The sequence below is a fragment of the Telmatherina bonti genome (genome assembly GCF_933228915.1).
Source record: "Telmatherina bonti genome assembly, chromosome: 5".
Lineage (NCBI taxonomy): Eukaryota > Metazoa > Chordata > Actinopteri > Atheriniformes > Telmatherinidae > Telmatherina > Telmatherina bonti.
The window spans coordinates 27,969,564-27,992,635 of NC_136623.1; the positions used below are offsets into that span (position 1 = coordinate 27,969,564).

General features: G+C 38.1%; 2 protein-coding genes across 3 annotated transcripts; one reads left to right on the forward strand and one right to left on the reverse strand.

Annotated features, from left to right (window-relative positions):
* The first annotated feature begins 927 nt into the window (after positions 1 to 927).
* On the forward strand, positions 928 to 13,352 carry azi2 (5-azacytidine induced 2). 2 transcript variants are annotated; one of them, XM_079240888.1, is made up of 8 exons: positions 928 to 1,063; positions 2,163 to 2,413; positions 2,725 to 2,841; positions 4,674 to 4,779; positions 5,502 to 5,635; positions 5,965 to 6,029; positions 8,377 to 8,501; positions 11,415 to 13,352. In XM_079240888.1, the coding sequence occupies exons 2-8, from the start codon at positions 2,198 to 2,200 to the stop codon at positions 11,855 to 11,857; spliced, it is 1,206 nt and encodes a 401-aa protein (XP_079097014.1). In that variant the 5' UTR covers positions 928 to 1,063; positions 2,163 to 2,197; the 3' UTR covers positions 11,858 to 13,352. The 2 variants fall into 2 exon arrangements, with proteins under 2 accessions (XP_079097014.1, XP_079097015.1); XM_079240889.1 differs by having other exon boundaries at positions 4,674 to 4,773.
* Positions 13,353 to 14,637: 1,285 nt separating this feature from the next.
* cmc1 (C-x(9)-C motif containing 1) lies at positions 14,638 to 21,702 on the reverse strand. Its single transcript, XM_079239962.1, has 4 exons — positions 21,605 to 21,702; positions 21,146 to 21,238; positions 15,551 to 15,641; positions 14,638 to 15,334 (listed from the first exon to the last, which is right to left on the reverse strand). Exons 1-4 carry the CDS (start codon positions 21,621 to 21,623, stop codon positions 15,214 to 15,216), a joined length of 324 nt encoding a protein of 107 aa, XP_079096088.1. The 5' UTR covers positions 21,624 to 21,702; the 3' UTR covers positions 14,638 to 15,213.
* Positions 21,703 to 23,072: the final 1,370 nt, after the last annotated feature.

Genomic DNA, 23,072 nt, shown 5'->3' on the forward strand with positions numbered 1-23,072 from the left:
GACAAGACCTCACAAACCCACTTTCATAAGCTTTATATTGCACTTTTTCCGTTTGTTTGTTGTGTTTTTTTCCTCGCTCGACGGCAACCTTTTCATGATAAAAACAAATGGTATTTTGCTTCGATGAATCATGCTAGTTATCAGCTGGCTAGCTACTTAAACTCGTCTTTAACCTCTTCTCAAAACGACATGTAGCCTATAGTGTATTTCTTTAGTTAAAGAGTGAAGTTATTTTAGAGTTTTTCGGGTGTAAATAAACTTACCACCAGGCCACCTCGTCCAGAATTTCCATGGCAGCGGTAACAGTTGTCCAGTAGGTGGTATTGTCGCAAAGACATTCTGGGTCTGGAACATAGTGCGGACACAGACAAAACAGTTTTGGGATTTTCTTTACAACAACGACAACAATAATAATGATAATAATAACAACAACAACAACAACAACAATAATAATAATAATAATAATAATAATAATAATAATAATAATAATAATAATAATAATAATAATAATAATAATAGTTGTTGTGATAATAGTTGTAGTAGTAGTAAAATAGTTTATCTAAGATATCTCGCTAGTTAAAAAAAAAAAAAGAAAGAGGAAAAAGTAACTTTCTGTTGTATTCCAAGTGAATGCCACACATTTCCGCATTTAAGCTGAAAAGGGATTGCCAGGAAATTGTTAAATGTTTTTACTTTCCTAATCTTTATTTACTTTAATAGCGCTAGTTCAAATTGAGCTACGAAAGTAAAGTGTAAAGTGCATCAGTTTCATACTATTCAAAGAAAGGGGTTAATTTTTCTTCAGTATTTCTTTAAAGTGAGGGAAAAAAAATACATGAGCGCCCACTGTCACTTGCCCATATTTTTACTTTGAAAGGACTTGAGCCGTCGCGTGTCTCCCGGAAGTTTTTGTTTTCTCACCTGTCAGTTCGGACCAGACACTGTGCGAGTGTCAGCCTTGTGTCTTTGTTTCATCCCAGAAACACGTCTTCTTTTTATTCTACTTATGAACGATAATCCTATGTGGTCACCTGAAACCTAATTAAGGACACCATCTAACACGGTTAGTGGAAACCAAGAGGAATATTTAATCCACTCTTATTTCCGTTAGCTTGAAGACGTTAGCAAACCTTTGCTAGCTGGTATCATAACAAATCGATCATTTTCATTACCATGTGCTTGAGATGTTTAGAAATGTTTTTGTGGACCATTAATTATTTATCGTGTTATTCGGGGTGTCATTAACGCTGTATGCTTCTGTAAAACTGTCAGAGTGTTTGCACCGTGCTTTGTGGTGATTGAAGCTAACTAATGTTAGCATTGTATTCTGACCAGTATCGTTGTTTACATTATGAATATGACTTTGTTTGTGTGTTTATATTTATTTTTTTATTGCGTCTGTGGAGTACCACGTCTCACTATGAAAACCCTGTTACTGTGCAAATGAAGGAAGTCTGATAAAAGACGCCCCCCTTGTCATTATATCTTAGTCACGTTGACTTTCATTTTTAATAGTTGTTGGATTTGCTTTCGATCTCTCTCCTGGTTTCGTATTTTTAAGTCTGTACCTAAGAGGTTGTGTTTTTCTGGCGTGTTTCCGTCCCACGGCTTTAATATCTTTTCGATTACTTTTTTTAAAATAAATGCTTTATTTCTCCGAAAGCATTGACCCTTCAATATGAAACTTGGCCCTTTTGTGTTTGCTGCATCATTGCATGCTGACATCATCAAGTAGCATTAGCTTCACTCTCTATTGCCCTGCTACTCTAAACAGAAAAAGTCCTGGAGACTATGGGGTGTAATCTGCTTTATTTCAACATAGTCAGTTCTCTAAAGCAATGAGCCATCACCCAGGTCAGTGTCAGGTCATATTTTCATGTAAATCGATCTAAGGCCACAATCCTAAAAACCTAAGAATACTTTTAATATTACTGTCTCATGTGCACCTTCAGATATGTCTTAAAGAAATGGTAAAACCTATTTAAAATACATTACCATTAATAGGATTTATGATTAATTATTTGCATAAACAGATAAAACAAAGTTATTTAAAAAGTTGGTGATTTATTACAGGGTAGTAAGTATTCTTATTAACCATTTTGTTACAGGTGCAGCTCTATAAAAGTCAAATCAAAATCAAAATGCTTTATGTATACCTTTAGGCCTTCTCTTTGCTACAGATAAGGCCTGTGCAGGCATGGAACACCTTTTGGATGATGACATTTGCATCCTCAAACATGAGACAGCCTACACAGCTTCAGGTGAAAGCCCAGTATCGGTGTGTGCCGGTGATGAATCCGTTGCTTCCCACTTTGCTCTGGTCACGGCCTATGAGGACATCAAGAAGAGGCTCAGAGACACCGAGCGAGAGAATACCTTGCTTAGGAAAAGGGTGAAGCAGCTGGAAGACAAGGTATGGATGCCACTGAAAAGAAAATACATTGTGGAAGGTATTTGTTTGAGAAAAATGAGTTAAAAAAAATGAAATACATCTTAATGACTAAACTGTCCGAAAGTTAAAGTAGGTTTCTCAGAGGATAGTTGAATGAAATGAGGTTTTATTGTTTTCACGTTACAGGACGTCAAATCTACAGCACATGTTCAATGTTTCTGTCTTTAGTTTACCTGCTCCATATTTTGTCCAACCAAGAGAATAACACTCATCTAAATAAAAAATAAATAAATAAGATGACTCTTTTCCATGTCTGTCTTTCTTTGTTGTAGCTCTTCAGGCCTGAGGCTCCTCCAACAGAAGGCCCCCATTACGTAAACAAAGCCTTTAGTGCTTACAGAGGTATCTATATGGAAAATGAGGACCTGCAGATGGCCCTTAAAAAACTGGTGAGTCTTTTTTTTAACCTCATTACAAGCTTAATGTTCAGAATAGAAATGCAAAACAGCATGAATGAATAAAATGCACAGATAATCTGAAATGCAAAGCTGTAAATATGTTTGGGACAACTAAACCAAGATCTCCACAACTGAGGTAGATCATATATTCTTAATTCATGACATTATTTCATTATTTTGAGGTGATAAATAAGTTTGCACATTAAATTTTCTAAAACAGTGAAAAATAAAGATGTTAGGAATGCATTCAAATCAAATCAAATCAAACTTTATTTGTATAGCACTTTTCGTGCTTAAAAACAATACAAAGTGCTTTACATTATAAAACAATTTACATCAAAATAGATAAAACACTAACACACATACACATCCCCTTCCACCCACCCACAACCACCCTCACCCATGCCCTATTTGCCCTGTAACAGTTAAAAGAAGATGAATGAATGGCCAGGTGCATTTGCACCAGATGTGCACCAGATAAGGAAACGGTATTCTCAGGGAGCCTCTACACAAAGGGCTACCCCCAACCAAGACCCAGGCCATCACCATGGGGGCCACCCGGGTCCGGGCAGACAGGACCCACGCCACAACCGTAAAGCTGCAGCGCTGGATCCCGACCCACCAGACAGGGACAGCCCCCACAGCAACACCCATGCAGTCAGAGCAGGGGCAGCCCTCGGCGAAGAGGACCCCGATGAGGAGAGAGCTGGAGTGATAACTAAACAAAAATAAAATCCATTAAAATAAAATAATAAAATCTATACTATGTAAATCAATATATAAAATATATAAATAAATAAATAAAATTAACTAAAAAGAAAGATAAATATGGGTTAATATAAGAATGTTAAAACTTAGTTATAAGCTAAACTAAAAAGGTAGGTCTTGAGCTTTTTTTTAAAAACATCAACAGTCTCTGCAGCCCTGAGGCCCTCAGGCAGGCTGTTCCATAGGCGAGGCCCGTAATACTGAAATGTGGCCTCGCCATATGTTTTGGTACGAACTTTAGGAAGAACTAAAAGGCCGGTACCTGAGGACCTCAGGGTCCGCGAGGGTTCATACCTTAAAAACAGATCAGATAAATAAGAAGGCCCAAGACCATTAAGACATTTATAAACCACTAAAAGAACCTTAAAATCATTGTGCCTTTCCGATCTCATTAGAAATACTCTGAAGGCATGACTTTAAGCAATCAAAAACCTCCGGAAGTTAAGCTTTCCTTTCATCTGAGTGCAAGTTTCCCTTATGAAGTGGTATCGACAATGCCCTTAACAAAGGCATGACCACTGTCACAACAGGTTATCTGCATTAAAACAAACAAACAACAACAAAAAAAAAAAACACAATTCTTAACTCCAATGAAATACTTTAATTTGACTAGATTTAAATTTCATGGTCTGTTGGGTATAATAGGAAGCCAGATTTTTTATTATTGTTTCTTAAACAATAGCTTTCATGGTTAAGTTGCCCAAAGGCTTTAGAAACATAATTATAACACAAACAGGGGAGATTTTACTTCTGCATTTGTTCGTAAGTCTTTTAAAGTCAACTCAGTGTCTTTGCTTCAATGCTAAACATATTTTCTTTTTAAAACATAATCTAAATGTTCCTTTGACAGGTGATAGTTAAAAACATTTTGATTTCAGCCTCCCTCTCACTAATAATAAATACAACAACTGCTTTTTTAAGTTAGTATGAATTTAAATATAATAAAATTAGAGACCATATGATCTTATAAGCAACACAACTCATATGCACTGATTTAACTTGACACAGAGACCTCCTTTGACCCCCTCTTCCTCCCCCTCTTTGTCATTTGTCAGAAAAAGGAGAAGAGTGAGAGTGAGAGGCTGCTGACAGAGCAGCTCCAAGCCAAAGAGTTGGAGCTGCTTCAGCTGAGGACGGATATGGAGACCAGCCAAGGTACAGGTAGAGCACAGAGACCTGTTTTCTACTGTTTTTTAACAGCTGAAGAGAACTCAACACTGTGAGAACAATGCATGTAGTGGTATGCACTACCAAGTCACATAATGCACTGTATACATTTATTTAAATTTATGTTTGGTTGTTTATGTCGCTTTTAGAAAAGACAACCTTTAGATGTGTAAAATGGAAAAAAAAATTTTTTTGCTAAAATAAAACATGATTTACAACTGAATTTAGTTGAATCACTGAAGCAAACCACCTCAGTTCATGCCAAAAGTCACAACGTGATGGAAGTCTGACCATGCCAAAGTAGACAGTTTTCTCCTGCAACTAACATCATGAAAACATTTACTTTAAAGTATTTAAAGAACTTTGTAAATCCCTTTGTACACGTTCATTCATCAATAGAAATAATCAGAAGTATCTTCAATAATTTACATCATATACCATTATATTACTGTAGAAGCACTTTATTCAGAAAGTTTTAATCTCTTTTAACTGCTGCTACAGTATGTTTACTCGTGTTAAGTTGTGTATGCAGCATTTATTCTGAAAATGTAGTATTTTGATTTTGTTGTAATTCTATTTGCTTTGCCTGATATCTCTTCCATTTTAATCACTCTCAGTGAAGTGATTATAATGCTGGATTTTATCCTAAACATCTAAGAGCGGCACTTACCTGAAGGTGTGTGTGTGTGTGTGTGCGTGCGGGTGCGCGTGCGCAGTGATGAAGAGCCTGAACAGCCCACAGGACTACTGGCAGGTGGAGAGGGTCGACACCAAGTTGCAGATCCACCAACTGCAGGAGGAGCTAGAGAGGGTGACGCTGGAGAACAGCCGACTGCTGGAGAGAAGTGTGGTGAGTGAGGGTGGGATGAAGGGAGAAACCATAAAACAGAACACCAGTAAAGAAAAAGAGACCGCAAAGTCTAAGTGTCAGGTGATATACAAAGAAATGACAAGGTGGAGGGATGTTCAGGCAGAATGAGAAGTAGTGGAGCTGGGAAGGACGAAGGCACGGTGGACTTGGTTGAAAGGCTGAAAGAAAGCGATAGAAGGAAGAGAATGAGTCAACATTTAACTGGAGGACAAACGTTTTGTTATTTTTAACAATGAAAATATAAAACTGACTAAAATAAGTTCAGAAAGCACCTCCGCTGTATTTTGCATAACTTAGCTTTGTTTCAGGAGGAACCCCATGGCCTTAACGGACCCAACTTGGACCAGACCTGCGATGCCAACTCTGATACAAGGTATAGAGTTTCATTTATATTATATAAGAATTGCTGTTCAATACCTGACTGGACGTCCCAAAGCAGAAATTATAATCCATGGTCTCGCCTTAGTGTTAAAAAGTATTTCTTAAAGTACAGAACTTACAATGAAGTTTGGACTGTTAACGCATCACATCAGCACATCAACACCAAGTCAGAATTTTTTTATCACTTAAGTACTGTTTCATTTGTTTTATTAACCTGCGTTCGGTTAAAGAGACAGTATTCAGGGAATTATGTATTTCGGGGGGTGTGGGTTTGCTCTCTGTCCTTGTGTGTGTGTGTGTGTGTGTGTGTGTGTGTGTGTGTGTGTGTGTGTGTGTGTGTGTGTGTGTGTGTGTGTGTGTGTGTGTGTGTGTGTGTGTGTGTGTGTGTGTGTGTGTGTGTGTGTGTGTGTGGGCGTCTTTATACTTTGTGTTGCCCGTGGCATGAAAAGTGCTCAAGAAATAAAGTTTGATTTGATTTGATTTAATAATCAAATGGACACCTCACTAGTCTATATTCCCAACATTATTTTCTTTTCATGAGGTTGTTTATTTCCCCCTTTTTTTTAGAAACACAATGTATTTGAGCTGAATCTTCTGCTTCCTGTCTGACTATGAATCTGCATTTGTTAGCTTAAAATGAGTTTTTATGGCCACTTGAGAAACTCTTGAAGAACGAGCAGAGTTTTGTGTGACCTTTAGCTTCTCTTCTTATGAGCAGCATTTACAGTGGAAACTGTTTCCCTGGAGGGGAAATAAGCATCCTTGAGCTTTACAGTTCCAATTTAAATCCCACAAATAAAACACAGACTCTTCAATAAATGTTGGAACGTGATCATTTAAGCTACTTCAATACACACCTGCTGTGTTTAACATGTCATTTTGCACTTGGCAAGCTAAAATTATAAGGTAGTGACAATATAAAAGTTGTTTTATTACACCTTCCGTAATGCATTGTGGAATCTAAAAAACACCTTTGACCTTTCCTGCACTCTCACATGTACGTGTGAATGAGGGGTGAGAAGCATGAACAGAACACTTGAAATCCCACGATTTAAGAAACCAATAAAGGATTTCGTTCATTCATTTTCTGAACCGCTTAATCCAATTCAGGGTTGCGGGAAAGCTGGAGTCTATCCCAGCTGGCTTTGGGCAACAGGCAGGGTACACCCTGAACAGCTTGCCAGTCCATCGAAGGGCCACACAGAGAGATGAACAACCACTCACGCTCACACTCATTCCTAAGGGCAAATTAGAGTAACCAATTAACCGAACCCAATAAAGGATTTTTATTTTACGAATCATGCATGAGAAGGATTAATACACTTTAAGATATAAACTTGTTTTAATTACTAGGCTGAATAGTTGAAACGCATTTTAAAAGCCTGCTCTGGTTATAAGCAAAATGGCTTTTTTCAATGGATTGTGCTTGTTCTATTTGGCCACTAGAGGAGGGTGCAGCTTAACACAGCTGCATATCACAGGCTGCAGAACAAGTCTGGGATGTGCAGATAAACTCAAAGGCAACAGAGTCTGTGTTTTAGATCAGTATCATAGGCAGAGAAATTGTTTTAAATTCCAGTCCTGTGTTTGAATGTTTACACCTAATTTTTTTCATGAGCCTGGTCTCCTGTAAATGTGCATAGTTTTGTATTTATTTATTTATTTATTTTTTTGGTAATTTATTTATTAGCTAATTGGCATCACAAAAACCCTGTTTTTTGTTTTTGCTGGGTTCATTTATGTTTGAGGTAGATTAAAGCAAAATTTTGCAGCCTTGCACAAGATTTTGATTGAACAACTGCAGTCCTCGTTGCATAATAATTTTGAAAGCTTCTTTTTATGTTTTTAATGCATTTAGGTTGGATTAGATTGTATTAAAAACATCATGACACTGTACCAGTGTCATTGTTTGAGTGGAGTAAAGTGTAGCTTTACCTGGGAGAGTCTCTGAAAATGATTCTAAATGTGTCTTTAAAATGTAAATATTTGCTTTGAAGCAGTTTTACTCAGCATTAGCTCAGTCAGTGATGGTGTGAAATGTGTCAGCAAAGGATCAAGTTGTTTAGCAGAGACAGAGCAACCATGAAGAGAGCAGCAGGCTTCTCCAATAATATCATGGCAAGTGGACTTGGCTTCTGTTAAGTTATCCTGAGAAATTCCAGCAGTTTTGTGTAAAGTTTCATTTAGACTCTTTGTTTTTCTCACACTGGTAAAACAAAAGGAAAGGTAAAGAAAAGAAACAAGACATTTCTTAATTTCTTCGTGCATGGTCCTGTATGACATCTGGTTGTTTCTATCCCAGCAGTCCGGTTTAAATGAGATGTTTCCGTTCATTGCAGGGAGAGGAGCATGCAGCAGACATACAAGGCTTTGTGTTGTGAGGTAACCCGCCTCCACTCAGAGCTGAAGCACCAAACAGGCCTGATTAGGAAACTGAAACCACTGGTCAGTGAAACAAGACCAGGTGAGACCAAACTAATGTGTCTAATCTCAGGATTGTACCAGTGTGTGTGTGTGTGTGTGTGTGTGTGTGTGTGTGTGTGTGTGTGTGTGTGTGTGTGTGTGTGTGTGTGTGTGTGTGTGTGTGTGTGTGTGTGTGTGTGTTTCAGTCAAACCATCCCATGCTTTCTGTGTATATGTCATTACACACGGCGCGCTGTCCAGCATTTCAGGCCTCATGTTCAAGACATCAGATTTATTAAAAAATATATATTTTAATTAAGTGGTGCATTATTTGATGTGTTTCTTTACTTGTATATTTAAAATGGTGTTGTTGTTCTTTTTGGTTTCTTTTTGTTGTTATCGTTGCCTTACATTTTAATTGTAAACTTTCACACTTTTTTTTCCCACAAATTATGCTTTAAATGTAGCTGCATGTGCATTAAACTGACCATGTGCTTCCCAAGTTTTCATCAAATACTCTAAAAACACAAATACACACACACACAAAAGCAACGTCAGCGATGACAAGGAATAGGTAAAAGAATGAAGTTAGTAATGTTTAATTACATCAAAGCCATGAAAGAGACATGTTTTTCATTGCCAAACTAAAGAAGTGAAACTCACATCTTAAACTGATCTGAGGATGTAAAATGTGTTTCTTTAACCTGGCTGTCAGGAGATGTCAGATTTCTAACATCTGCAAACAGTCTTGCTACTCTACACAGAAACTAATGAAACTTCTGCCTCTATCCCGTTAAGGGTGTAAGTTCTACTTACTATGAAAATGCCCCCCGCTGCTCCTTGTTGCAGTTTGTATTAGTGTCAGAAGACTGTGGATATTACAACTCCTCAAACACTTTGATAAAGAGCATGATAAAATGGTTTATCCTTCCATTCCCTTCCTTCTGCACTGATGTACGATGCTAGTTGTGATTACCTCTGTTGTGTCAGAAGAGGAGGCTGTGAGGTGAAAATTAGAATGAAATATGGCAAGAAAATAAATCTTGGCCTATTTATTCCGCTGAATAAGAGTAATCCTGTGGCTCAGATGAGGCGGATAGAGTGAAATAAGGAAAGAGGGGGAGGAGAGCGTGCTGTCTTATTTATTCAGTCATTCTGTGCATCTGTATTCTTCTAATGTCCCTCCTTTGAAATCACTTTTATTCAAATTCTAGACTCAGGAGACCATCTCTTGGAAGCATAGCGAGGAAGGATGGATGGATAAATGATGTGTGGATGGAGAGGTATGGTTAAAAAAACAAAAAGCAACAGTATAGAGTCAAATTTAAACTTTAATATTCCCCCAAGATGGTGATTTGATGGCAAAGCAATGATATGTGTGTGAGATTGTGGCATCTGATTTTTGCATCCATATGCTATCTGTGAAAAGGATGGCTTTGTTTATGCAGGGAGGTTTTTGTTTTTTAGTTTGGGTAGTAACGGATTCACATGCAGAGATATTTATATGGTGCTGAGTTTTCATTGCACAATATGCTTTCTTATCATTCTGTACCTCTCTGCACTGTTATTCGTTGGGGGATTAAAAGCAATGTTGCTTTAATAAGTAAACAGCTGCCACCATAGTAGCAAATAGAAGAAAACTTTCTCCAGCTATCACAGGAAAAAAGTGCATGGTTTTATTTATGCTGCCAGATAGATTAGTAATATTTAAGCTAAAATGATCAGTGTGTTTTAATGAATCTGTCGCTCCAACTCGCAGAAGGAAAACATATCAAGAAAAGTAATATAAATATTATAAGGTTATACAAAGCAGGACCACTAAAATAAAAAAAATCTAGTTTTTACTTGATTTTATTTCAAGGGACGTGACTAAAATGAGTTATAAACAATTTACATTTTAGTGTCATTTTAAAAACAAAACCTGAGTAAAAATGCAAAGGCAATGTGTGGAAAAACTAAATGCATACATACTGCTCCCATAGGAATTAAGAGGAACAAAATGTAACAAATCAAGATAGTTTCCAGTCATTCGGCCGTTTGAGGTGAGGACTCCTCAACGAGACCCAAAATGGAGATTTGAATGTAAAGCACAGTGCAACTTCGGCACATACTAAAGTATTCTAGTTTAAAATGTAAGAACATCAGTCAGACAGCTGAAATATGTCACAAACAGGGTAAAGATCCCAAATATCAAAACAAAAAATGTCTAGTTTGGGGGAAAGAATCAACCTGTTGCAATAGTCCACTTAAGTATAGATCATAATCACACAGAAATGGTGTAGCAGGGCCATAATAGAGCGGTGCATAAACAAATTATCACACATTTCGGGGAACAAAAACATTATTTAAATAAATAAATAAATAAAATAAAAAATAAAAGAGTGTGTCAAAATTCCACTGAAGCAATGTGAGAGATTGATAACATTGTACGGATAAAATTAGTTATTACTGCAAAAGTTGAATCTTCAATAAACTAAACCATTTGGCTTACTTACTGCACACTGTTTCTGAATTTTTTCTCATTTCCACTAAAGACACGGTGAGTTGACCGTTTCAGCCAGTAGTCGATGATCACCGCAAGCTTTCACCAGGCAGGGGATTACGGACACCATGGAGAAGTTGTATTTGAGTGGTGATCCCTTGCTAAATTATTACATCTTCAGAAAGGAGCTACACATTTAAAGAGGTTAAACACTGGTGTGAAATTGTAGGATAAAGCTCACAAATATGTATCTTTAACCTCCCAGTAGATGCAGATTTTTAGCTTGTTCTGTTAAAACATGATTACCGCACAAGCAGAACGACATCATAACGATGAAATATGTTGCTCAGTTACATGTAGCTCACACTAGTAGTCAAACCGTTAAAAAAAGACCAGTGGAACCAGTGCTGCCTTTGATTCTTCTGCTTCCAGGTTTTTGTAAAACCACTAACTCTGATGTCACCTTCTCTCCACCTCACCTTCTGTTCCCAGCTGCCTCGACCGTTCCTGTCCAGTGTCTGGACGACGTGGAAAAAAACAACAACCTTCCGGTTGCCCGGGCATCAGTGCCTCGCCCCCCTAGTGCCCCCCCACTCCCCTCATGCTCCGGCCGGCCCTGCCCCCCTGTCGGCGTGCCATTAGGCCCCTTGCTGCCAGACAGTCTGAGGGAGGACTGCTGGTACAATGGGCCCTGGCCCTCTCAGAGCTGCTCAGGAGAGGCGCTGCTCGGTAGTGACACCTGTTCCGTAGTGCTGCCCCCACCCCCCCTCAACCAGGCCTCTCTGGATGACAGCTCGCGCTCTTTCCCCAGCCCCCCAAAGCCCAGCGATGCCATGTTTTGGGAGGGACATTCTGCTGCATCCAACTCTTCATCCTCAATGGGAAACTGCAGTCCCCGGAGCCCTCCCAACGCAGAATGGGTCAGGCCTTATTAAGGTAAAGTTAAACGACAGAAGCAACGAGTAATAAATGGGTGGAAAGATAACTAATGGAGGAATGGATGAACTCTGCCACATAACTACCACCTAGCCTGCCTTAAACTGCCCACTCAAAGTGGACCACACTGGGCCTGCAACTTGTGGGAACCGATGAAGGCCAGAAAAGGCCCAGTCGAGGTAAAGACTATCAACTCATTCATTTATCCTCTCTGCACACCGCATCGGTGAACATATATGACTCTGCAGAGCAAACCCTGATGAGAAGCCCTCAGCAGAATAAATCACCTCTCCATGTGTGCGCGCCCTTGTATACACATGCATAAGTGTGTGCAAGCATGCATACAAGCAGTTTAATTTTCTGTGTATGACTGTATGTATTATGAAACAGTGTGCCTGTGTATGCAGATCAGTGTGTGGGCCTCTTTCTCCTACCTGTATCTGTATCCCATCTTAATACACCTAAGAGGGCTCAAAGAGGCCTCCTTCTCCGTACACGGCGGCCTGGATCAGTCAGAGCCGCAGCATAGTAGTGGAATTCGTATAACTGTACCTCCTCAATGCAAGTCTCTTTACATTGGATCAGTGTAAAGTATAACCAGTATGTAGCCCAATGTTTGTCTCATGATCATGTGCTGGAGATGTTTTATGTCTGAGGACCCAATACGGTTTAGACGTTGATGGGGACAGGTAATATCTGGATTATTGCGGATTTTTGTTCCTGATTCTGATAGCTACTAAATTATCTCACAAATTTATTGTTAATGGAACCCTTCCTGCATCACCTTGGACATTATTATTTTATGTAATCAAGGCCATTATAACAATATAAAAGTGTATTCTTCTTTAAAAAGGCCTAAAGTGTTTGATTTTCCAATCAGGTTTCTAAACTCAAACAAGCTTCCTATGTACACCTGACGACGTAGATGTGCCTGTTCTCACATATTCTGATTTCTAAGACCTGCAGTTGTCGGTCGTGTTCTTTTCTCAGCTTCGCATGGTCGGATAGTCACTTGGGCATCTAAATCTTGAAGAGCTTATGGAACAGAGCCCATGCACTCCTATTTGTTCTTTTAAAACTTGAATTAAGTTGAAATGAGGTTTGTGGATACTTTGAGAAATAGTGTACCTAAACTCTCTACTGTGCTGGTGTTTATCTTGCTGTAAAGTAAAGAGGGAAGTTGGAGGTTTTTTTCTGTTTCTAAGACATTTGGTTGTCAAATGAATGATGTACAAATGCATATATGTGGGGAAAATAAGAGAAACAGAATGTTCATATCTGTATAAATGTATATGGCGGGCTTCAGTACTTCATTCAGTGTGGTTTTGCACTTCAACTTTTTTATGTTTTTCTCTTTGCCTCACTGACAGCCACAGCCTCTGATGGAGGAGCTATCCATGTTGGTGGTAAGACAATAATGTTCTCCTTTTAAGAAATGTCATCTGAAATATTGGTGCACAAAGCACAAAGGCCCATGTTTTTTTATTTTCTATCTTCCAGATTTCTTCATTCAGTTCATAACTGTTTTGTTCTTACTCTTTAAAAATTTTATTTTACAGCAGCAGTTTCATACTTCTGTAAACAATTTGCAAACCAAAATGCAATGTACAGTAGATATGGATTATATTTTAGACTTACTGCACTTCAGACTGTTTGTAAATATGATGAAATAAATGAATGAAAGCTACTAACCGTGTGCGGCCTTGAGTCTGAACTTACCTGCATGGCATTGGGACAATAAGACATGTTGTGAATGATGGTCGGTAGTGTCCATCCCAACGCTGGAAAAATGCATTTATCTTAAGTATATTCTAAAACTTTCATTTCTAGTTTGAGTGATTGGAAAAAGCTTCCATTTCCATGCCTCGGTTTCTCTTTGACCACAAACATTTACCTCTTGACAACGCTGGAGGCCAGAAAAGCAGCTAAAGGAAGGTTGTGGGTGAGAATTGAGGCGTGGAAGTGTTGGACCAGAGTAAGGACACAAATAGTCACTCCTCTTCTTCTGCAGGCAGAAGAGACAACTCGCGCTAACTCTAATCGTTAGAACATTGTAGGTGATGGATGAGGCGGTGTGATTTCCTCACAATTCAACTGACTTTTTGTCTTTTTAGCTTTCTTTTTAAAGTTTACAAACACATATTTGTGCTTCCCAACATTTTTGGCAATTTTTTTTTTTTTTTTTAGCAATTCTTGACATAAAACTAATTAAAAAAATGAAAACATTTTCACTTGTCACCGTACAGGATAGTTGTCATCTTAAGTCATCTCGAGACCAGGATCGTGTTCATGTGCTGGATCACAGCAAATCATCTCGGTTTTCACGCCTGTTTTAGGCAAACTGACTCCTTACAATCACCACTTTGTTTTAATAGTAAATGTACCAAAGAAAGTAGATGCATTTCTCTTAAACAGAGTTGTTTTCTTGTTGAATTATTAAAGTTCTCCAGACAGTCTTTTACAGAAATGCAAACCTCACCATCTAGACTTTTAAAGGCCAAGCCTCTCTTTTTAATATGAATCCTTGTTACAGACTGGTCCCAGTTTAACCAAGACATTTCAGGACATTCTGCCAGTTTTTCAGGAGAAATAAAAGGGTGTGAAAAATGCTGATAAGGTGGTGATGAAATTGGTATGGTCTGATTAAAGCTTCCTACCAAAGATAAAACACCAAAATATATTTAGAATTTGAAGAAAAAAGCAGTTTAAAGGCAAATAATTTAATTGGTTTTGTGAAATAATTGAAGATGTTGTGATATATTTATCTTAAATAAAAAAAAAAAACATTTATAACTTTCATTATATTTTTTTATTTTTCCACTCACTTTACTGCTGCTGAACCATTTACATAGTCATATACTCGCATAGATGCATCATTTCTAAATTTTGCTGAAATTCTCCAAGTCTATGGGGAAAAACAACAAAGGAGACTCTTTAGCTGCGTGTGCTGTCATTGCAAACACAATAACCACATGACAAAGTTGTTCCTCAATTCAACTCTGCACAACATCAAAACCAAAGTGCTCACCTCTTCTGAAGATGCTCCAGGAGTGGCATTCAGTCCTGCTATAACTACGCTGATGATTCATTAAAGTAGGGGAAACTCATTTCAATGCAACGCCTGTGGCATGTTGATGTTTTGCACACAGCATCTACATTAAATAAGCATCGTTTTGATTTTTGATCAGTCCTGCGCATCAAAACACAAGTCACTCCTTTCACAGATTCAAATGAAACATACAGACTTGAAGCTTCACGAGTAATAAACGTGCCAAAAGCATCATCACCATGTAGTTTGAGGAGCTGCAGTCTGAGTCTGTACACCCTAAAAGACACTTTGTCATCATGTTGCTTATCACATGCTGGCTGGAAGCTTCTGTTTTCTGTTCTTGGCCGGGATCCCCGTCTTCTCAAACTCCAGTTTCTCTTGAATGTACTGCTTCTTACACTCTTCGAAAAACACAGGATCCTGGTAGCTGGTTGAAAACAGAAAGCAAAGTATCATCGCAGTGACAGCAACCGTTTAGATCCGAGACGACTGAGACTTGACAAGCAACTGTTTTGGAGTGCCGATAACAACAGGAGAGAGTAGGCAAGCTTAAATAAAAAGCTATTGGTGGAGCTGCATGTGGTGTAATAACACCTTGTGGTGCATGTGCTGTGTCGCAGAAAAAGAAGTGCAAAATACTCACTGTTGCGTCAGACATTCCTTCAGGGCGGAATTCTCCTCTCTACACTTAAACACCATGAAGAAACCGGACTCCTTACAGCAGTGGTTGAAGGCTGAAGGAAGACAGGATGAGAGAGGGCACACTCAACATGTCGAACAGCCTTGTATGGAAACACATTAATAAAGCAGTAATGATCAATGCAATTCTGTCATTCATCTTATAATGAAAATGGATTTGTACTTGTGTAGCGCTTTTCTAGTCATACTGACCACTCAAAGCACTTTACACTACATTGCACATTCACATGAGCACATCATGGGAGCAACTTGGAGTTCTCAGTCTTGTGCCCACTTTGGCATGAAGTGAGGAAAAGTTAACTTTCCAGTAAAAAGACAACTCCTCTTCCTACAGGCATTAGCAACAGCTGCTAATGCCTGAATGAAGATGAATGAAAGTTTAAGCATGAGGACTGTCACCAGAAGAAACTTAGTCATGTTAAGCTGTGTCTCATCCATGTAAAACCCATACTTTCAGTCCGAACTCTCCAGCAGGTTTACAAATACCTTGTGTCTTTTAAAAACTATTTTATACATCAGCTATAGCTGATCATATGCATGGGAGGCAATTAGAGAAGAACAATATATTTATAATAACATGATAATGAAACATCTTTGACTGTTCTGCAACATGCTTTACTTTATATTTGTATCTATTAAATTGGAGCACGCCTTGGAAAAATGGAGGTAGACACAAAACACGGTGACCGTCACCCCGTATGACATAAAGCCCGTCTGCAGAGATGCATCAGCAACACTGTCGCAGCTCGTGGTTGTACACTGTGTTAAATGTGTGAGGGCCTCATTGCAAACAAGGTGCTGAGAACTCGAGTCTTCACCTTGTTAGCAAGCTCTTTTCTCCCAGCTTTAATTAAAACCACCGCCATCATATTTCTCCTCTCAGAACAGCTGACATAATTACCTTTATTAGTGACATTAGTATGGTTATCACACAGGCACTTTCATCAGGATGCAGATGTGAAGAAAACTTACTGCAAAACCAATTTAGAGAAGCAGAGGAGTGCAACTAATCTAATCAACCAGCGCCTCATCCTAGTCCCATGGTGCCAATAGAGGCTGCAGGGGGCTGCCTCGGATCAGACAGCAGCAGCTCCAGCAGGGGAAAAAAAATCTAGGAGAGCCGTTTTATGTCAGAAGTGGCTGCTCCTTAGTTGAGTGTGATGCCACCTTCACTTGAGGCTGTTTGGTGTGCCAATTCTAAAGATCTACAAGTGTAATTGTGTAAAGGAGAAGAAGGGTGGAAAAAAGAAAGATCTAAACCCACCTATTTAAATAAAAAAAAAAAAAAAAGAATTTTTCAGTTGGATTTCCATATTTCTAAATATCACACATTAGTAGTAAGTAAGCAAAGGAAAATTACCAGTTAAATTACTTTCATAGTTTGCATTTTGCCATCCATACATAAGTCTATTTAATTCCATTTCAAGCAAAAACTAATAATACTGGATGTGAAAAGAGTAAATATGAAAGAAGCAGTTAATCACGCATGCATCATGTTTGACTCACTACAGTAACGGGAAAAACATGTCAAATAAAACTACAAAGATGATGCCTTCATGCTGGTTGCAATTGACTGAATAAGAAAGCTCTCCATACACAACTTTGGGGTGCATACAAGCATATATGCAGCAACAGATAACACAGGAAAACATACTTGTTGATTGTGTTTTTCACATTTCTTTGTAAAACTAGCCGAGATACACTTGCAGGGGCCGAGTGCAGACACAAGCACAGTGAGAGGGCGGAGGATGTAGGTGTGAAAATGAGTGGGATGAGAAGCTTGTTATGTGAGGGGGGTTTCCACTGTGTACCCAGCCACTGTCTGTCCCATCACCGCATGTGCACCGTGTCCTCAAGTGAGCGGCATGAAGACATAAGATTTCTACAAACCACATAACTTAGTCACTATCTGGCTGACATGTCGCTGCAGTCGAGAGGGCACGAGAGCAGACCTGCGGCTGCCGTTCCCAGGCAGATCAAGTGGCAACTGCGGCAAAGTCAACTGCCCTGGCTCACAAGTCAAAGAATATAAGAGGTCTTGGGAGACAGGTGCAGATTTTAAAAAAAAAACATTTCAAGGAATTAAAGAGAAAGACTTTTTTTTTATTTTAGGGAAAGATTAAAAGTTAAATTGCCAGAGTGATTAGATATAAAAGAACTATATAACATGAAAATGTCATTTGCCAAACGGCCAAATAACTTTTCTTCAATGTTTGCAAAAAAAAAAAGCCATTTCTGAGCTTTGGTACGACACACAAACGTCCCATTTTCTCATTTTAGGTGTTACACAAAATTCTGGAGGCTCAAACAAAATGACGATTAAACAAATTATTAAGAGATTTTAAGCATAGTATTGATGGAAAAAGCCTGATCAGGAGACCAAATCATTCACAACATAACCCTTATAAATCCTAGACCAGGGGAGTCCACAGCCTGCCCTCAAGGACCACTGTCCTGCAGGTTTTGCATGTTATCTGCTGCAACACGGCTGAATCAGTTTAATTGGTTGACGTACTTGAGAAAAAAATATCTAACTAAAACAAAAATAATTTCCTAGATATTTTCAAAAACCAACTCATTTGTTGAAACACTGTCATTTTTTTGTACATTGCACCTTTTTTGATATTTATTGAAATACACAAATGAGATATCATCAGACATGCTGCATGCATACAAACAAAAGAAACAAAGTGTAGTGATGTTTTTTCAAACGGGTAAAAATAGATCAAAATATTAAATAACGACTGAGAAATAACAATGAATTAGTCTTAAATTAGTGGCCTTTTACTAAACTATAAAGCCAGGACACTTTGACAATGAAGCAACTCGATAGAATTAACCTTTCATTTTATAATAATTGACCATTTGTACTTTTCCGAATTATGACAACTAAATATCTGTCACCTGCAAAATCAGTCAAATAGCAGAAATATCATTTAAAGTCTCTCTTTAAAAGGCAAATTAGCAAAAGGTTTTCCTCAAAAAAATTTCTCAGCTGACAACTCAAACTCTTAAAGACTAAACTAGAAAATAGCAAAACTAAATTTGTAAGCACAGAAGCTGAAGCCATTCCTCACCATCTCAGGTGAGATAAAACAATTCAGGATGTCATAACCAGTAAAGAACAGGTGGACCCACATACATACATGAATGATCCTTCAGATCAAGCAAGCCAATTTCCCGGCAACTAGCTGTCACAAGACCTGCCACAGAAACAGTTTATTTCTGCCATTAAAAAAAAACAGTGCATGCATGGCTGGCTGAGAATAACATATGACACAGCTAAATGAAAGTTTATAATAAAAGCACATGAATTTTAACAGGATGTATGTCCATAATAAAAATGATCAGGACAGGGTTAAACATTTGAGCAGGCATAGTTTCTCAGCAGAATTACTAATGGCTACAGTTCTTCACAGCACCATCTTGTCACAGTGTCACAATGAGGGCTAAATAATTCAGAGGCAGTGCATAATGTTTTGGTGAAAACTATGCAAATGTGCAGGTGCTGAGCGAGGATTGGTGCACTATCCGGCAGCTCTTCAGGGACAGGTTGGAGAACACCCGGTTTTCTATAAAAACATGGGACCATATCATCTGTCTGAGAGTGCTGTTTTAGTCCTAAGTGCTAAGAATTTGTAGAATTTAGAAGAATTACTCTTACTCCTCCAAAACTTAACGGGACCTTCAGAGGTGTCGGGAGTAGAGGAAGACACTGAGGTGAGAGAGACGTGTGCAAATGTTCCAGGAGCAGAAGGACGTTTTGGCTTTGTTTGACGACGAGCAGCTGATCAAATGGTATCATTTGGACAGAGCACGTAAACTCAGTTAATAAGGGATGTCGTCTAACCAGTAACCACAAGCAAAATTGCACAATTCATTCTTTAAAAAGATGTTAAATTAGAAAAAAATTTAAATTTGTAACCAAGAAATAAGATTTTGATCCTTTTATTGATTATAGTCTAAATATACTTACCAGTCAATTTAAAGATTCCCTGAGGCTTTCTTTCATGTTCTCAGATAAACGTGTCCATTCAGAGATTGGTTCATTCAGTGGAGTTGGAAATGATGTCAACTAAAATTCTGTACCTCATACTGTTGTAACCCCGCTCTGAAAATGACACTTAAGATTCAGTCCTACACTTCACTAAAAGTGTTAGTGAGACACAGAACCAGAAAATGTTTGTTCGTCCAGGGAGGTAAATATGCTTGATTTAATTTTCAGTGACACAGTTTATCTTCTGGTTTGTAGGTAGTTCTGTGTTGTTTATTATTTTGACCTTGATGCACATTGAAGCCAGTTAACTCCTTCCAACTTCTTGTGATTTAGATAGTTATTCAAATAAAGTTTGTTAACTGTTCAACTCTCCATTATGTCCCCATGGTTGCTTAAAACCTGAGGAAGACGGGTCAGTTTTTCATGTTGCGTCTTGGCCACCCTGCATAACAGCAGAGCAGTGGACAGACTGCAAGCATGTGCAAGGCATCTTTGTGTTGCGCAGTGTTTGAGCTGGTGCACCTGCTTGTTAGAATTATTGTGGAAAGTGTACATGTCCATAGCTTTTGAACAGAAACATCAGTATACTTCTTTTATAGTTGCAGGTGTGCTCTTTCAAGAACTTTCTAATTGCTGTGACATGAAAACCTACCCGAGGTGGGAAGCTCTGGCGTACGCCAGCTTTTAAATAATTCAATAGGCATTTAAAAGCATTTAAATTTCTTTTTTTTTTTTTTAACATCAAACTATATCCATGTATGTTGTGTGTGCTGGGGACGGGGGGGGGTCAAGGGGAACATGAACTTATTTTCAGTCACAGTTTGATAGGATACGATGGCATTGGCATCTCCTCCATTGAAGGACATGATCTAATCGGTTAGATCACATGGCTAGTAAAAATTCACATCTCTATAAATCAAGACTTTCATGTTTACAGGCAACTATGTACTGTGATTATGAAGTGATTGCCGATAAAATAATGGGTAATAGGTCAAGTAAATATGGTTTGTAAAATATAATGATACAACACTGAAATTTCTCAGAGCAAAGAAAAACCTTCAGGTGTTGACAACCTTGATGTGCAGTTACTAAAACCTGTAGCCAATCTCACTGCTCACATTATTAATGTAAGTTTAAAAACATGACCTTTTTCATGGAAAATAGCTCAAAATATTCATTTAACCAAGAATAATTATTATTTTCAGATAAGAATGGTATACCTATTAGTCTTTTACATGTGCTAAGTAAAATAACTGAGAAACAATTTAAGAAAAATGGGTTAAATTGTGGCTTTTGCTCAGATAACAAACAATTAAATGATGAAAATGTGGTTCTTGATCATGTTGTATTACTAAAATGAGCTGCTATAGGTTTGAACCAACTAGACTGACAAGAAAAGCACAGTATAATTTAATGGTAGCTATTGAAAGCCGAGAACTGCTGTGAGGTTCCATAAGGGAAGTCTTTTGGTTCACTTTTATATTTAATATACCATTAATTTTTGGTAGCTTTAGTATAGATTAAGACTGGTCTTCCACATACCTTCCACTTTGTCTGCACAGCGCTCTTTAGCCTTCTCCCTCATCATCTTAGGGATCAATACATCCTTCTCCACATGCCTCAGTTGGATTTCGTCTAGCAAGGGAAGGAAAAGGAGACAAACACACAGGAAAACTATCAAAGCAGTAATCACCTCAATCATGGTTAGTGTCTTTGTTCACAGAACAGAGAAAAACTGGCTGCATCTTCATAATGAAAAGAGAGTAAAAGTATCAAATTAATATTAGAACATAGAGTAACGTTTTCGACATATAACCATATACGCATACAAATGATAACTCACGATTTCACAAATCAAGCTAAATACATACATCACTTAGCTAATGTTGTTATAGCAACACGAAATTGCGCATAAAGATCGTTCTAACGTGCACCGTATACCTAACTAAACTGAAGATTCAACATAAAGCAAGGCATTACCAAGCAGAATTGATTTAATACCTGTATTTGTTGCTTCCATTGTAGTGTAGCTTCTTAAAACATTACAAAACTAAACCAATGTGACCTAGCTCACGAACGCTCAAAACACTTCCGCAGACGTACGGATATGGCTTTAAAAACTACAAATCCCATAGGCAACAATGCGCATGCTCCCTGGGTTTGGCCCATAGATTGTAAAATATATATATATTGTTAATATGTCTATGGTCTATGGTTTGGCCATTTGACTTTGGTATTTATAAAGTTTTTAAGCTGGCGGTTCAAGCCCCCCTCTCCCGTCAAACGAAGCAAAGAAACATAAAGAAATACATTCTTAGTTTACTGGCTGTATTGACCATAGTTAAAACCATGTCATTGTCAGTATTATATCTATTTTCTGCTATGGTCTGAAACCTTTTGAACCAGGAAACTCTGCCGACTACTTAAAGTGAGCCAAGTTTTTAATGAGATGGATGCTGCTTTAGTAAAACAACACTGCTACATATGATGGGTGGTTTATTTCTAAAGTAATCAACAGACTTTTCTTTGTATTCAGGAAGAAAAGTCGTCAAGCGGTTTTGTAACTTGTTTGGCTTCATAATTCATTATATTAGATAATAATATTTTGATACATAAAACACACTGTGATCTCTTCATTGCCCAACATTGATTATTATTATTACTTGACCATTAAGCAAAGGAAGATATGCACCATGATATTTTCTTCCGTTTTTCTACTACTTGAAGTCTCTCTTGTTGATTCATCATAATTTCCCATTGGTACTTTTACAAATGTGTGCCAAACTAGACTATGTTATTATTATTATTATTATTATTATTATTATTATTATTATTATTATTATTATTATTATTATTATTATTATTATTATTATTATTATTATTATTCATTCATTCATTCATTTTCTGAACCGCTTATTCCAATTCAGGGTCACGGGGAAGCTGGAGCCTATCCCAGCTGGCTTTGGGCGACAGGCAGGGTACACCCTGGACAGCTCGCCAGGCCATCGCAGATTATTATTATTATTATTATTATTATTATTATTATTATTATTATTATTATTATTATTATTATTATTATTCATTATCCTAACCGCTTAGTCCAATGAAGGGTCGCAAGGAAGCTGGAGCCTATCCCAGCAATCTTTTGCCGAAAGGCTGGGTACACCCTAGACAGGCACCAGTGCATCTCAACTACTCACACTCAGTCCTATGGGCAATTTAGAGTAATCTAACATGGATGGTGGGAGGAAGCCAGAGTACCCGGAGAGAACCCACACATATACAGGGATAACATGCAAACTCCACACAGAAAGGCCTCTCCCATCTGAGAAAAGCTTCCTCCCATCTGCGGATCAAACCAGCAACCCTCTTGCTATGAGGCCACAGTGCTAACCAATATTCCACGGTGCAGCCCCCATCATTATTATTACTATTGTAACAAGGTAGTTACTACATAATTATAAATAAT